The sequence below is a fragment of the Rhea pennata genome, chromosome 4 (assembly GCF_028389875.1).
Source record: "Rhea pennata isolate bPtePen1 chromosome 4, bPtePen1.pri, whole genome shotgun sequence".
Lineage (NCBI taxonomy): Eukaryota > Metazoa > Chordata > Aves > Rheiformes > Rheidae > Rhea > Rhea pennata.
Window position 1 is genome coordinate 32583280 of NC_084666.1, and position 16267 is coordinate 32599546.

At 34.5% G+C, this 16267-nt stretch overlaps 1 protein-coding gene across 15 annotated transcripts in view; it reads left to right on the forward strand.

Annotated features, from left to right (window-relative positions):
* Window positions 1-15677, forward strand: part of PCM1 (pericentriolar material 1) — a 43795-nt gene extending 28118 nt beyond the window's left edge. For 7 of the 15 annotated variants that reach the window (XM_062575664.1, XM_062575650.1, XM_062575653.1 and 4 more), the window contains 16 exons: window positions 726-782; window positions 1997-2169; window positions 2254-2382; window positions 2938-3058; window positions 3385-3522; window positions 3768-3901; window positions 5279-5413; window positions 6049-6246; window positions 7983-8042; window positions 9529-9667; window positions 10463-10611; window positions 12275-12344; window positions 13266-13516; window positions 13737-13829; window positions 13949-14072; window positions 15343-15677. In XM_062575664.1, the coding sequence (XP_062431648.1) occupies window positions 726-782; window positions 1997-2169; window positions 2254-2382; window positions 2938-3058; window positions 3385-3522; window positions 3768-3901; window positions 5279-5413; window positions 6049-6246; window positions 7983-8042; window positions 9529-9667; window positions 10463-10611; window positions 12275-12344; window positions 13266-13516; window positions 13737-13829; window positions 13949-14072; window positions 15343-15368 (1997 nt within the window). In that variant the 3' untranslated portion in view covers window positions 15369-15677. The remainder of the gene's footprint in view (window positions 1-725; window positions 783-1996; window positions 2170-2253; window positions 2383-2937; window positions 3059-3384; window positions 3523-3767; window positions 3902-5278; window positions 5414-6048; window positions 6247-7982; window positions 8043-9528; window positions 9668-10462; window positions 10612-12274; window positions 12345-13265; window positions 13517-13736; window positions 13830-13948; window positions 14073-15342) is intronic. The other 8 variants (XM_062575654.1, XM_062575661.1, XM_062575655.1 and 5 more) reach the window with 4 other exon arrangements.
* Window positions 15678-16267: the final 590 nt, after the last annotated feature.

Sequence of the window (16267 nt, forward strand, 5' to 3'; positions counted from 1 at the left end):
GATTTCTTTGTGTAAAGGACCTCTGTACTTAGTTGCCAGTATACTATTTAAAAGTAGTGTATTATGACAAGACAGAACACATTTGAGTGTGCAGGTTTTAATTTCTAAGGATGCTATAAACGTTAAAAACTGATGATTGGCTGTTAATGGCTGTTTGGTGTTTTCTATAGATTAGATACTTGATTAAAATAATTAAAAACTGGAACTGTTACAGTATAACAAAGAACAACCTAGTCCGATCTCACTTGTTGTCCTTTTCCATAAATCGATGAACTGTGCAACAAATCAAACTTTGTTTAGCATTTACTGCTATGTAATTCTAGCATTTAAACTACATCTTGTACTGCATGCATGTTTTCTTTCTATTCACACTTAAAGGAGCTCTGTTAAATAACACTCAAGTTAAACCTTATCACATAGAAAACCCTTATGTTTTTACCATCTGCACTGCTTCTTCTTGCATCTAGATCATAAAACAGTCTTTTCATTAGGTTTTGCCAGTACCTTTTTATTTGAAAGATGCAGATAATTTAGTCATCATAGCATGATGTAAAGCTGCATTTACTGATGTACATGTCAAACTTCTGCCGTTTAAGTTCTCACAATAAGCAGTTTTGTCATTTGGATGATTAAGCAGTCTTCCTCCTGCTGTTTTGTATAGACCCTGTCTTTATTTCTGGTGCGCGTTTTTGTGTTTATCACTGTCTATCCCCACTTTCCTACAGCGCATGCTAGGAGAATTCTGCAGCAGTCTAACAGAAATGCATGCATTGAAGCGCCAGGTAATGCATTCACTGCTTAGCTTCAACAGTGTCCTATTATTTACTTTCTTTTCCCTCTTAGCTTTAGTCCTGTAACTCAGAATGTGTTTCAGGAGTCCAGTGAACTAGTGTACCACATACTAATAGTTCTATTGCAGTACTTTGTAAATAAGGCAAGAAAAGTTATTTGTATTGTTGCGTATAATGCAGATTACAAACTGCTTTGAACTGCAGTTGTGGAAAACATGTTGATTATATTCCTTGTTAATTGAAATAAATAGAAGACAAACAGGTTGACTGTATGTCAAAATAAAACTAATTTCAGTAGGCTCTTTAGGGATATTTAAAAGCTAATGTTACATTTTAGTAATTGTGGCAAGGGGAGTGATTTTTGATAGCTTTTTGTAGGTTGGAAAAGCCTTCTTCAGTTTAAAAATTTTGCTGAACTACTTAACTGCAGATAATGAAATTGCAAAGTAACTTTTGCTGTATTGCTTATAACTTCATTACCTTGAATACTAACAAATATGCTTCCATTAAGCTAAGCTGACTTTTTCAAATTTAACTTTTCCATTCAACACTATCCAAAGTGTATACGTAATAATTAAACTGTTTTGACATGGTCATAATTCTTAATTTTCAAAGGGAAGGAGACTGTTACTAAGCATCGTGTTGTCCCTGTACATAACATAAGGAGCTTAAGAGTAACAGGCTTTGTGTGCCTCGGAAGTGATTTGTATTAGATATGTGAGAATGTAGACATATGCTTGTAGAGGGTGTTGTGTGTGACGGAGTGGCTTTCTTGAATTCTGTCTAGAGTGCTCCTTTTTCATTTTGCTTGTTTTGCAAAAGTATGAAATGTAGTGTATAGACTTGAGACCTTTGGCCATCTTGTCTGAAACGTTCAGTGTTCATGAATGCTGATTTTCTACTCTGAAAACAACATTCTGAAGTATACAGTATTCTCTTTAATAAATAATTAAAGATGCCTTTCAGAACTGCAAGCATTTGTATAAGTTGCTTTTTTCTTAATGTTTTTTTATTTGTATAAAGAATTACTTAAGTATGTTTAAATTTTTGTTGCGTTCAGGAAATAAGTAAATATTAAAACTGCAGCTATATAATAGAATCCAGACTAACTGAGGTTCAATTTGCATATGTAATAGGCAGTTCTTTTTCAGCTAGGTGTATGTTAAGGACTTAAATATTCACTGATTTCTTTCCTTTTACTGCAGAAACTGGTAGTGATCTTTCTATGTTTGAAGCTTTGCGGGACACAATTTATTCTGAAGTAGCTACTCTGATTTCTCAAAATGAGTCTCGTCCTCATTTTCTCATTGAACTTTTCCATGAGCTTCAGCTGCTAAATACAGATTACCTGAGACAGAGGGCACTGTATGCTTTGCAGGTATGTGCAAAAATTAGAATCTTCTGTATGAATCAAACAAATCTTAGATTCTTTTTTACAGTGTAGATTTACAATCTTTTCCAGGATATAGTGACTAGGCATTTATCTGAGACTCGTGAAAAACGGAAATGCGCAAAATCACTGAATTCTGCTACATGGATGGCATCAAATTCTGAACTCACTCCCAGTGAAAGCCTTGCTTCTACAGATGATGTAAGTTCTTATTTCAAGTTCAGAAACTAATTTACTATGTCAGCTTCTATCTTTTAGTTTATATGCATGCTTTTTCACTGGACTACGCACAGTAGTGATCGAAATCCATATCAGCTTACAGAGACCTCTGAAAGCATATAAGAGCATCTTCCAAAGTAATTAAGTGGTACAGGATTTTTTACATTAGAAATCGGTGTTTTAGGAACAGACCTTGAAAAATAGTATGAAGGGAGTAAATCTAAAACTGTTATTCCAAAAGGCCTAAATCTTCCTGTAAGGAAGGTCAGGGCATGTACTCATCAGCCAAATTCCCAAGGAATTCTTGCTGTTTTTCATTTAAGAGATCACTGTGCCTCTGCACAGTTTTGTATGTATTTATAGTTGAACTACTTGAAAAAAAAATGATAGAATCACCTAATTGGCTTATATTCTGAAAGTAAGGTTGTTCCACACACAAACCACAATATGTGGCTGAACAGAATTGTTGGCTTGTTGACATCTCTGTGAGAGAATGATACATTCCTGCCTTATATGCCATTGTTTGGGGTTTTTTAGGAAACATTTGAGAAAAACATACCTACAGGAGCGTGTCAAGATTGTGAACAAAATGATGCAGACAATGGGAGTACCATGTCTACATCTTCTAATTTTGAACCTTTTGCCACTGATGACCTTGGTAAGAATGATGTAATCTATAATACTGTACGTATTACTCCCTCGCTTGCTCTCCTGAAATATCAGCAACTGACTACACTTAAATAGTATGCTAGGCTTTGATTTCAGTGTGTGACCACGTGTTCTGTAATATAACACTTTAAGCAATTAGCCACTTGTGCAACACTTTGACTTGGTCAAGGTGTATAATAAACAGAATTCTAGTTGAGTTATAATGTTTTAAATTTCAAAACCTGTGGCTATGAATTCATTGTTGTTATTGTTTATTTGTCTTACTCATTTTGAAATTTTTATTTAGATTAAAAGATGTTTTTATTCTAAATATAGGCAACACAGTGATTCACTTAGATCAAGCTTTGGCTAGGATGAGGGAATATGAGCGTATGAAAATTGAAGCTGAAAGTACCCTTGACTCTGAGGGCTGCTCTAGTAATTTTCAGGGTGCTTCTGCTGCTAAATTAGAAGGTATGCACGTATATACATATTTTGCGTAGTTTTAGAAAATAATCAGTCTAAATATCAAGAATCATATAGTTGGCTGACTTGCTATCCTCTTCATTTATGTTGAAAACTTAGCAAAGTTTCATAGGATCTTTACACAATGAAGTAAATGTTTTAAAAAGAAAAAAAATCATATTTTGAAATTAATGTTTCTTTAATAGTAATGTTAAATGACCTAAATTTGTTTCCCTGCCTCCTTCTCGCACAAGGTCCAAATACCGGTGAAAATGTCTGTGGGCCACAGTCAAATGAAGTTTCTGCTGTTCCATGTCCTCGTATAGATACTCAGCAGCTTGACCGGCAAATTAAAGCAATTATGAAAGAGGTCATTCCTTTTCTGAAGGTAAGAACTCTTTTCAATAGCATATTAACTAGGAGAATAAGAGGAGAACATACATCCTTGCATAGAAAAATGCTTATACTGAAATAATGGGAAAAGCAATAGCTTTTTCATATTGGAGGTGTTTTAAGTAGCTTTCAAATTTATTCTTCATCTAATGTATTCTAAAACAAATTTTTTTTTACTTGTGCTTTTGTGCACCTACATAGATATATTTCTGTCCCTGAAAGGTAGGACCAAACTACTGGATTTGATTTTTTGATGAGCCTGTAAATAAAAAAATACGCACTCTACAAACTAAGCCTTTATTCTTATGATGTCCATACAATCAAATATCTTTCAGGTTCTCATTTTATTCAAAATGATAACTCACATTTTAGCTACAGTTGCCATATATGTTAAATTGCAAATATTGCTGAGGATGTAGTAAGGGTTAAAATTCCAGAAGCAAAAGGATTTAATAGGAGAAAGAAGTAGTGCATCTAGATTACTTAGGGTTAATGAGTGTAGACTTCGTGAAGCATAGAGACATCTTTGTTTGGAGCTGACCAAGTCAAACAAAAATATTTGAAAATGCTAATGAATGTACTTCTGAAATATTTGCTTCCCTTTAGCAAGGACGCCTGAGGTAATTTTAATGAGAACTGTTACTTACTATGTAATTTGAGATATTTTTGAAGAATCGCTCAGTAAGTTGTTTATTTCTAGCATTATTTTTTTCCTACTTAAAAAGTATCTAAGGCAGATGTGAGTTTGTGAAATTATGTGAATGAGGTGAGAAATGCAATTTTTATTGGAGGAGAAATATTCACACCTCATATTCTATGCATGATTAAAGAAGAAAAAAGGTCAAGTTGTAAGATGTTTTAAGTCATCTCCCTGTACTCTTTCATAGCCAGTATATAAGCTTAGGCTTGTCTAACAAGGTATTTGGTTGACGCTTTCGAACGCTCCATGTATTATTGACATGCCACAGTTTTGGTGTCTGAAGACTTGCCATTTGCTTGCAATTCTGAAAAACTTTAGATATCGTAGTGTATTTGGTAGTACACTTGAATACACAGCTGCAGCACATGAAGATTCTTAGTTTGTCCAGATATTAAAAGATGGCATGTACTAATGTATTAGAAAAGCGAGACAAAGCTTTGTGTGCCTTGGAGAATCAGTAATTAAATATGTGTATCTGCCATAAATGTGTTCTGTAAGTTTGTTTCATGAGGTGAGTTAGAACTCAAGTGAGTTGTTTCTGGGGTGTTTTTCCTTCAGTGCATAGGTGGTGATTTTTTTTTTTTTAATAAATGCCTTCCAATATTTGAGATAACAGCTAATATTTTTTTTTAAGTGGTAACTGGTTAAATCTAGTCTGTAATATTTGTTTAGGAACACATGGATGAAATATGCTCTTCTCAATTACTGACATCAGTAAGACGTATGGTCTTGACTCTTACACAACAAAACGATGAAAGTAAAGAATTTGTCAAGTTCTTTCACAAGCAACTTGGCAGTATACTGCAGGTTAGTATTTTTTTTTTTTTTCAGTGTTGTTTTTTGCAACACTATTATAGTTTGGATTATTGGCAACAGGCAAGTTAGCTTCCCCTAACCTGTATTTTACAACTTCAATACGATAGCTACTTTTCTCCTTTAGTGTTGGTGCTGTGTAATGAGCATTACCTTGTTTCCCTTAGTCAAAGGTTTACCATCCACAGAACGTTTTTTCCATTGCTGTAATGAGATGTATTTAAAAATACTGAGTTCACATAATGTATGTGTTGTTCCTTGGAAGCAGACATGTTTGCACATTTTTAAAAAATTTAACTAGTTTGAGGAAATGTTCTGCTATTTACTTCAGGCAGACCTCTGTCTGGTGATAGTCTTTGTGGACATCTTGTGCAAGTTACTAAAAACAGGTTACTATTTTTGGATAGGAATGTGGAGTTTAAATCATTAATCTGTAAGTTCTTTCATGACTACAGATTCTATTTAAAAAATGTTTAAGACACAACACTGTTTAAAAAAAAAAGAAAATCTTTATACATTGCTCTTTATTATATACTTTAATCCTGAGATTTATTAGGAATACGACAAGTACTTGGTCTTTGAACTTCTGGAGCCCTTTCCAAAAGCTAAAGAATTATTTCTCTTTGCAGGATTCACTGGCAAAATTTGCTGGTAGAAAATTAAAAGATTGTGGGGAGGATCTTCTTGTGGAGATCTCTGAAGTGTTATTTAATGAATTAGCTTTTTTTAAACTGATGCAAGACCTTGACAACAACAGTATTTCTGTAAAGCAGAGGTGTAAAAGAAAAATGGAAACAACTGAAGTCATACAGTCTAATGCTAAAGAGGTTTGTTCAATTATACTTTCTGAAAATTTAGTTCTTCTGAATTTCCTAAATATGCCTTAAATTTTAATTACTTCATTTTATACATTTTTTTTCACCATACACAGTTAGCGATTAGTACTATGCCTGTGTTATAGTATTTTGATTGTGTAGAAACATGAACTGGTTTTCCTCAACAGCTGTGGTGTCCTTTATTTTTAAAGATGTCTATTTGCATGTTTTCTGTCTATATTTCAGAAGAAATGTGTTTTAATGGTTGTATAGTCAATTGGAACAGTCAGTTGACAAAATAATGTTAATATTTGGAGCTATTGAGTAGTCAGAATATTTAAATTGACATATTGAGTGCATTATTTTGTCATGCCCCCTGAGTACATCACCTCTCCAGCTGAGCCTACATCTTCTTTCGATGGTCTTTTACGACCCATCTTGTTCGTAAGACTTCATTCTAATTAGTTAGTCACTGAAGAGTTGGTTGGTTGTGATGCGTAGGAAGTATGACTTCAATGCATTTGAGTGTAAAATACATACTCTTAAGTAGGATTTGAGACTATAGTACATATTCTGTTCTTAGAATGTAATTTTTTTGATTGGTCTTAGCACTTTAAAGGTGTTGTATCATCATCTTTAATTGCAGTACTGCAGTGTTTTAGGAATGTGGCTTTTTAGGTATAGTTTAAAAAGAAGTGCCAAACAGATGTTCATTTAATACTAAATCATACACAGTCATGAAGTATGCTGCTTCTTGTGAAGTATAAGTGTGACCTCAGTATCTTTTCAGCTTTTTTTTAAAAAAACAAAACAACAACAACAAAAAAAAAGAACACAAATACCAAGAAAGAACTCAACTTCTTTATGAACTTCATTTGTCTGGCACAGAACTGAAGTACTGTATGTAGTTTTAAGTCTATCATCAGCTAAACTTCAGGATACGTCAACTTAGATATACCAGTAATATGGGTAATGTGAGATGAGACTCTGGAGTGTCTTGTAAAGAGATCAAAGAAATAGTGTGAATCTGGAAGGGCTTGGACTTAACTTCACTCCTATTAAATCTGGAGCAGCTCCTTGTATCTCAGTTTCATAAGGGATCATTTATACAAAACCCTGAGAATGCTTGGAGCCAGCGTAGATCTGGCAGTTCATCTCATTGCCTGAAAGAGAGAGAATTAGGGTCAAGGTCAGTGTTTGCATTGTTGCAGTGAAAATTTCAGTCAGATTTGGAAGCGTCAGAGATGAGATAGAGCTGGTAGGTCCTGCTTATTTTGTACAGACCCGTACAAATGTCCCTACTTGATCTTCTCACAGCTTTCAGAACTGGGACCCTGACACAGGCACATCTGATCTTGCTTTATGTTGCAGCTGCTTTGAAGCCAGTGAACTAACTACTTTGGGATTTGACATAGAAAAACACAGCTCATCATGTTGAAGAGAGCTGGCATTTTGAATTCTGTATGTTTAGTATAATCCAACCACAGGCTGGAGAAATACCCCATGCAAATGTGACTTCTTTAAATAGAAAAGACTAGCAGTTCTTAATATTTTACAACGCTGAAGTTGTGAAGATGTCTGTGTAAAGCTCTCTCATGTTATCAAAATTCCTGTAGATTACTGCAGACTTGAGATAGCAATTCTACTTAAAATAGGCGTTTCAGGCAGCCTTTCATGAACAGTCAGTTTGGTTCAGTATTTCAAAGTTATTTTAGTTTAGAATTGAAGACAGTTTGTGTTTCTTTTAGGCAAAAAATGGTCTCCAGGTGGATGTTTGTTCATCTGCTGAAGATGTCGATGAGGACAAAGTATGTTTATGCTTCTTAACTGTCTCTATTCCTCAAATAATTTCACCGATCTGTTATTCCTGCTTTTTTTATCATATAAATCTAGTATCCCTAAGCAGCTCATTTTTTAGTATTTATAATTTTTTTTTGTTGTTTATTCCAGTTTAATACTGCAAAGCTGCTGCCTGTGAAAAGTTTGCATTTTTTCTTTTTAAAAAACAAGTCATCATCTCTCAGGAAGCACATTCAGATCAGCAAAAATAGTATTGAATTCAAGACTTTTCTACTTATTGTTGATGACCTGAATGTGGAATGAGCTTTGCTTTAGGAGTGATTAATTAAAAAGGACAAATTTTGTTGAATGTTGTGTAACTAGAGTGGAATACTTGTTTGTTCTGAATGTTTATTATTGGGTTTGTTCTCAGGCCATCCTCTGTAGTTTCAGCTCAAAGCACTGAAAGTGTAGTGACTCCTTGAATTAAACAGTAAGGACAGTCAAGTTCTGTAAATAGAGAGCTAGTACTTAACTACTTTTGGTTATGTTTTATTTAATGTTATGGAATAAATTGTTATTTCTTTTAAAGATGAGACAGATGTTTGGAGTTGGGGCACATGATGTTGAGGTGCTGAGCATCAAAGACTATGCGTTCTGAATATTAGATATTAGGAACTAAAATATCTTCCTTTTCTCTTTAAGTTCATTTTGAAAATTGCTGAAACATCATTGTGTTCAAGGGGAAGGGTGATGTGAAGTGGTGTACTTTTTTGCTGTTCAGCTTTCTCCAACCAAGGGGAAGATGCAGCTGATGTTTTAACTATAATGTTGAGTGCTTTCCTAAATGGACATAGTATGAGTTCTTGGTTCCTTCTTGGGCCTCTGTCATTCTCTTTGGAAGGAAAAGAAGTGCAAATCTGCATATCAATTGTTACAATTCCTTTAGTATGGAAGACTTCTGCAAGAAGATCTGGTGTTAAACTCAGGGCTTTACTTGGGGTTCATACCGACTGAGCAGAATTTTCTCACTCAATGTGTTTAGCAAGTCAGTCAAACTGCTGAGTAGCTATTGCCAAAGAAGTTACAAGTGATTGGGAATATTCCTAATTTGTATCAGAGGTCATTTAAGAGTGGCAATAAAATCACTAGAAAGTAATAATGCAAGTGCTAATTTATTCCTGTTGATAATGACAAGAAAGAAGTTTTAAAGCTAGCATGCTGATGCTTGCTTTGCGTAATGTAAGCCCTTTCAGACAATGAAATACTCATTCGTGATGCACTTGATAGTTGTGTCTGAACAGTTCATGATCTCTGATAGCTGGTTCTGTTGCTCTATTTCAGGAGTAGCTTTGTCACGTTCCTTCAATAGCCTTATGTTTCCTTCTTAAACATGAGTTGCTAGTATGTAGATTTCCGATTTTGAGAAACAAAAGTGACTCTTTGAGGTAGGAGCTCTAACTTAATCTTTAGAAAAACAAACACAAAATTGCACTGTATTCCTTGCTTTCTTAGGACAAGGATGAGACCCAAACTATTAAACCAGTACAGGACCCAGAAATATATGACGGTAATGAAGTTTCTGAAAATACTAGATCTGATGCTTCTGATCAAGATGAAGATGAGGAAAGTGAAAGAGGTCCAGTGTCAATAAGTAAGCTCTTTTTCTAGCTTGTTACTTAAAACTTTCACTGTAGTTTTGACCAACTACTTTTATAACAGAACTTACTTGAAGTACAGTTGTGTAGTACTTCCTCACAAATTTTCTGGTTGGTTCTTCTCCAGTGAAAACTTTTTTCAAGTAATATGCCTCCTAGCAGCTTGTTAAGGCTTACATATTACAATTAGAGGAGCTTTTTCTTTCTTTGTAATCAGTAGATCTGTAGAAGATTATATGGGAATCAGATTCATGGTTAGTTACATATCCTGTCTCAGCTAAGTCAGATTTCTCAAGTTTTGAACTAATTGATTTGGAAGCTGCTGAAATTTCTGCAGTTCTTCAGTTAAATGCTGATCTTTGAATATGTTTTTACCTAAACTAATGTACTTCTGTAATTCTTTTTGTCTTATTTGTCTTCTCACAACGACTATTCCTGGCTTAGTTTTCTCTTATATTTACATTCTTCACACAGACTTGTTTAATAACCTGGCTGTTTCATGCCACCACACTGGTAGTAATTGGTTCCACCACAGAGTAATATGGTACATGTGGAGAAAAGGATCCATGAAAGTAAATTGTCATCACCTTATTTTCAAAGAAAGTTTTCAAGTAAGAGTCATAACTGATCACTGCAATGACTTCTTAGATACTTTCTTCCAAAAGGGTTTTGATTTTGCAGCTTGACTCTTATTCTGTCAGATGCATTAGGAAGAGTTCTTAGAAAAATCCAACAAATTGCGACAGTATGTAAATATAATCTTAAGATTTTTTTATACCAATTTACTTCAGGTTTATCAAAAGCAGAAACACAAGCTCTGACTAATTATGGAAGTGGAGAAGATGAGAACGAAGATGAAGAAATAGAATTTGAAGAAGGACCTGTTGATGTGCAGACATCGCTACAAGCCAGTAGTGAAGCTGCAACTGAAAACCAGCAGGTATCACCAAAGTTTTAAACACAGGAAGAAAAACAAGCCAGTGCATAAGTTTACATAATTTACCTTTTAGACAAATATTTGTATATAATATTGCAGTTTTTCTTGTTACACTGTTTTCAGGCTAACAAATATACAGAAAGGATACAAGAAATTGTAGGATGGCAATAACTGCTATAAAATAAAACTTCTTCTGTTCATTCCTCACCTGAATTTATTATTGGTAATAAATTATAATAAATAATAATTATAATTATAATATAATAAATATTATTGGTAGGTAATGCAGTAAGGTTGGAAGGGACCTCTGGAGATCATCCAGTCCAACCTCCCTGCTCAGCAGGGTCACCTAGAGCATGGTAGACAGGGTTGCGTCCAGGTGGGCCTTGAATATCTCTGGAGAAGGAGACTCCACAACCTCTCTGGGCAACCTGGTCCAGTGCTCCGTCACTCTCACAGGGAAGAAATTCCCCCTCACGGTCAGGCGGAACTGCCTGTGCTTCAGTTTCTGCCCTTTGCTTCTTGTCCTGTCACAGGGGACAACTGAAAAGAGTTTGTCCCGTCCCCTTGACACCTTCCCTTCAGGTACTTATCCACACTGATAAGATCCCCCCTCAGTCTTCTCTTCCCCAGGCTGAAGAGGCCCAGCTCTCGCAGCTGTTCCTCATAGGGCAGATGCTCCGGCCCTCTGATCATCTTTGTCGCCCTATGCTGGACTCTCTCTAGTAGCTCCGTATCTCTCTTGTAGTGGGGATAATAAACTAATGTTGCTGTTTGGCTACAATTATTGTTTGTTTTTAGAAAGTTTCTGCTATAACCTCTGTTCTCTAAAGTTGATAGAGGAAAAAAGACTAAGTAGAGTATGATAGATACTTTACAAAATTTTTTCTTGGGTGTTTAATTACACCATTCACTTCCCCCCCCCTTCCAAAATGTATATTTGCTATTAGGTAAATCGTTAAAAAGCTGCAGCAGAAAAGATGATAAACTTTCAATAAAACATCAACAAGAAAACATTCTTTCTTTTTGCTTGTAGATATGAAATTCTAATTGGGCTTTCTTTTGCAGAAGCCTTTCACTCTTATATTCCGTATTCCAGCATGTCTTTGATATGTCTTTATCAGTATATGTAATACATTTTTCTAGAACTGTGGTGAAATGTTATTCATTATTATTGCCACTTCATTATTAGTTTCCTTAGAAGTTCTTAGGTGTGTGTGACATGGTCTTGGAGACTTATTTACTGGAGAGCAAATTGATTTCAGGACTCTCTTGAAATTCTGATTTACTCAAAAGTTATTAACATTTAAGCAAGAATGTAATTGGAGTATTTCACGCTTTAAAGGCAAAAGCAATAGTTTTTTTTTTTTTTTTTTTTTTTTTTTTTTCTGGTAGGATCAGAGTATTTACCTAGGAATTATTAGAGTGAAAATGAAAATAAGTGATTGAATAAAACACGTCATTGTTAATAATTTCTTAAATTATGCATGACCAGCTAATGAATAAACACTAGGACTTCTTAATTTTATTTTAAACTAATTAAGAGACAAAAGCATGGCACAAGTGTACAGTGTACTTCTGTTTAGAATGAGAAAGTAAACTAAACAATGAGTTGTGAGACTGATTGGTAGAGTTTGTTCTAACTACTTTTCTCCTTCCTCAATAGACTTTTAACCAAGAATTGAATAAGACAAAAGACAGTGAGATTTTGTCATCTGAACAAGAATCTGTTAAAGGTAAAACCCATTCAAAATTTGTGCAGTAGTTGAGAAATTAGTCCATTTTCATAAATTAACATACTGTGAGAATTTTATTGCACAGACTTTGTAATGAAAACGTATAACAAGGAAGTTGATCAAAATTGCAACAGTTTATTGGGCTATTTTTTGTCTTTTTTGACTTTAATATATCTGTATTGATACAGAGATAGTAAGCCTTTTAAATAGAACATAATCTTATGCATTTGATGTGTGACAATAGCAGGAATGTCAGTTATGATTGTTGCAGCCATTTGCACACATTTGTAGCTATATAATTTATTTGAGGCTATTATAATGTTTTGATGTTAGGATTTGTCTAGTATCTTTCTCCTACTACTACCTTTTGGCGATTGAAATCACTTGGTATTTTAAAGATGTATTTGTGTAACACCGTATTAAACCATGACTAATATCAAACCCACCATCCCACTGGAAAGGTGATGGGATGGAGTTTATTCTATGAAGCTTAACTTGGCTTTTGTATGAGAGTCAAAAGTCGGAAACATTACCAGGTGATATGAATATTATTTCTGTTATAACTGCTGTGACCTTCTGCTCTGTCTCTCTTGCAGCTGCTGTTTCTGTATTTAACACTAGACCATAAATTTATAGAAGCTGGACTTTTTGTTTGTTTTTTGTTTTTAAGCTATATTAAATCAGACAATCAGATACTGTCTTGTGATAATTACTGATACAAGTCTGTAAAACTCTTTATGTGCAAGCAAATGATGTTGTATTTCTACCAGCTGTGTTGATCTGAGATAATTTCACTGATCTGAATTTACTTTCATTGCTGATTTGCGGCTTTGAATAATGATTTTTAAAAATAATCTTCTGAGTTATGCTCAGAATCTTTTATTATTTCTACCTAATTGAAATGTAACTTTGTGGTTTTAGGCGAACAAGATGTGGCTGCTGTTTTACCTCATTACCTCAATGTCTTGGAGAATACACCACCTTTAACAGTCAATAGTTCAGAGTCCTTTATAACAAATATCAAAACAGAAGAATCAAGCTCATCTTTACCAGTCAATGAAACTCAGACACTAGATTCAGCATGTGTAGGAAGCAAATCATGTACTGGAAGTTCTGAAAGCTCCATGGCTGGCAGCCCTGATACAGAGTCACCGGTATTAGTGAATGAATATGTGCGTAACTTCAGTTAAGATGTATTCAAGAGAAATGACTTTTTTTTTTCCCCCTATATCAGTCTTTTGCCTAGTTTCTAGATTTGCACTATTTTCATCCATTAACTTGATATGGACATGGTTTTTCAATGTACTTATTTAATAGTCAAAACCTCTGGTTTTGGAGTGGAAAATAAACCAAAGTAGTGCTATTTTCTTATGTCATTAATTTTATTAACAGGAAGCTGGTTCTGGAAATGTTAGTCAAAAATCTGATGAAGATGACTTTGTGAAAGTTGAAGACTTGCCCCTTAAACTTACAGTGTATTCAGAGGTATTTTACTTACTATTTATGGGTTTGTTAGTTGGAAGTGCACACTATAAATGTCTTAATTATCTAGACAATTTAAGAATTATCTAGAATTCTGAATTTGGTTTTGTCTATTTACAAAGGCAGATCTAATGAAGAAAATGGCAACAGAGACCCAGACCAGCAGTTTGTGTGATGAATTACTGGATGGTGGTGTAGCTCAAGATCAAGAATTAGTAGGAGATGCCCAAACTCTGAAAGAACCTGGTAAAGATTATTTTATTTTCTAAATCATGTATGCCTATTGGGAAAATATCCTAAAATGGTTTAGAGTTTAAGTATCTTGTTATCTCTGACTAAAGGAAGAAATTATGGTGATGCTGAAAGTATTATTTTTCATTATCTTGCATTAGAAAATGATAAGAAGGGGTTTTGCTTTTTGTGCCCTCTGGTTATTTCTGTTAGAAGATTCTAATAAATGAAAAATTGTACAAATTACCATATTTTAAATGTATGGTGTAACTTACTGGCTATGCAGTAATGTTTTCATTTTTTGTTACGAGAGCTTAGATTTAATAATATTAAAAACTTCTGTTGATAGCATCTGACTGATATAATAACATCCCATGTAGTTTGCTGACACACTGTTCAGTCTTTAAGTTTATAATAGAAAAAAATGTCAAGAGACTTCAGAATAGTAAGATACCTCTCTGTGGGAGAAAAAATAGTTTTTGATACAAAGCATGCCATGAGATTGGAAATACTCAGTATGGAGCACTAAAGAAGTAAAGATTTCCATTGACTTTCATGAAATACTATTTCTGCAGCTACAAAAACTTGATTGTATAGGTCAATGAAAAAAATTTTTCTTCATGAAGTGTAGATACTGTTAGATGTTACAATACTAGAGGCTTCTGCTGTACCTCTAGGCAGGTAGAATTCCTTAGTGGGCAGGTATGGCTACTTCTGTCAGCATAGCTATATCAGCCTCACAAGCAGTATAAGCTGACAGAACACTCTTTTTCTTCATGCAGAGGTGATGATAGCACTTTTTTGTGTTTGTTTTTTGGGTGTTTTTTTTGGTGGCTGTTGGGTTTTTTTTGTTTTTTGGGGAGGGGGTATCTTGTGGGGGGGGGGGACGGGATGGGGGGTTTTGGGGAGGGGGTTAGTGTGAGGGAAAATGTGTCTTCCCCTGTTTCTTTCCGTACCATCACCATTCTGCTTGCCATAGCTATGCTAGCGGAAATCTGACCAGTGAATACTGATGCAGATGCTTGGTGGGAACAGTCTGCCTAAGAATACCATATTGTGCAAAATTTGAAGTTAATATTCAAAATGAAATACTTTTTTCTGCGCCAGTGGAGTGGCTGTACCTATTCAAGTAAGCCATGACTCAAAGTACTTGTGAAGGAAAGGTGAGGATGAAATGTTTCAACAAGGTGTTTCCAGGGGTGCTTGAACAGCTGGAATGTGTTCAAGAGCTATATTTGATGCCTTGTAGCTGCTAGACAATAATGACTGTACTCTTATTTTACAGAAACTGTTGGAGCTCAAAGTGCATGAGAATAATCTGCATATATCTGCATATATATTCTACGTGTATACAAATGCATATAGAAGATCAGCACTAATTTACCAGAATTCTGAATGTGTATAAAAATGTAAATTAGTTTTTGACACACTGCCTCTTAGGATAGGTATGCTGACTTCTGCCTGTGGCAGTTCAAACAGCTGGAACTGAGTCCTCTCCTATTCAGTTTCACTGCACTGTTCTTCTGTCTTAATCTTTTTTATTTTTTATTGTGATTTGTTTAGTAATTTTAAAATTGTTCAAAACTGTAGTTTTAAATAAAGTTTGGACTTGTCTGTAAATTTGTCTTTTGAAAAATGTTCCTCTGGCTTACAAAACAGTATACAAATCTTATTCTTGAAAGCTCACTCACTTGAGCATTGTCATTTTAGCAGATATTTTCAGTGTTTAACTGTTTCCTCCTCCAGTTCAAAGATATACTATTAATTTTTGCAGAACAAGAAGAAACTTAGGGGGAGAAGTTTCATCTTTTACAATATAACCTGTACACATGGTACCTGCCTGCACAATGCCTGATAGCATAAGTATTAGTGGCATGTAAAAAATGTTACTGTTCATGGCCTATGGAATTCAGCCCAGAAAAATATGCTGATTGGAACAAAGTAAATGCAACTTTTTTGTAGATAACTTTAGAAAGCATCCTATCTTTCTGCATTTCTTTTATACTGAAAAGGCATAAACCTGTTGTAAAATTTTACTATCCTTTTGCATGTAACACTTAAAATTGCGCAAATGAAAAATTAGAATTTGCTCCCAAAGTGCAATAAAGTTTGTGAAGGGCTTTCATGTAGAAAGGAAGAAATACAGGAAAACAAGATTAAAGTTACTGTTTAACAAAGTCAAAGCTGGTTGAAGTCAGAACCTAATGAAC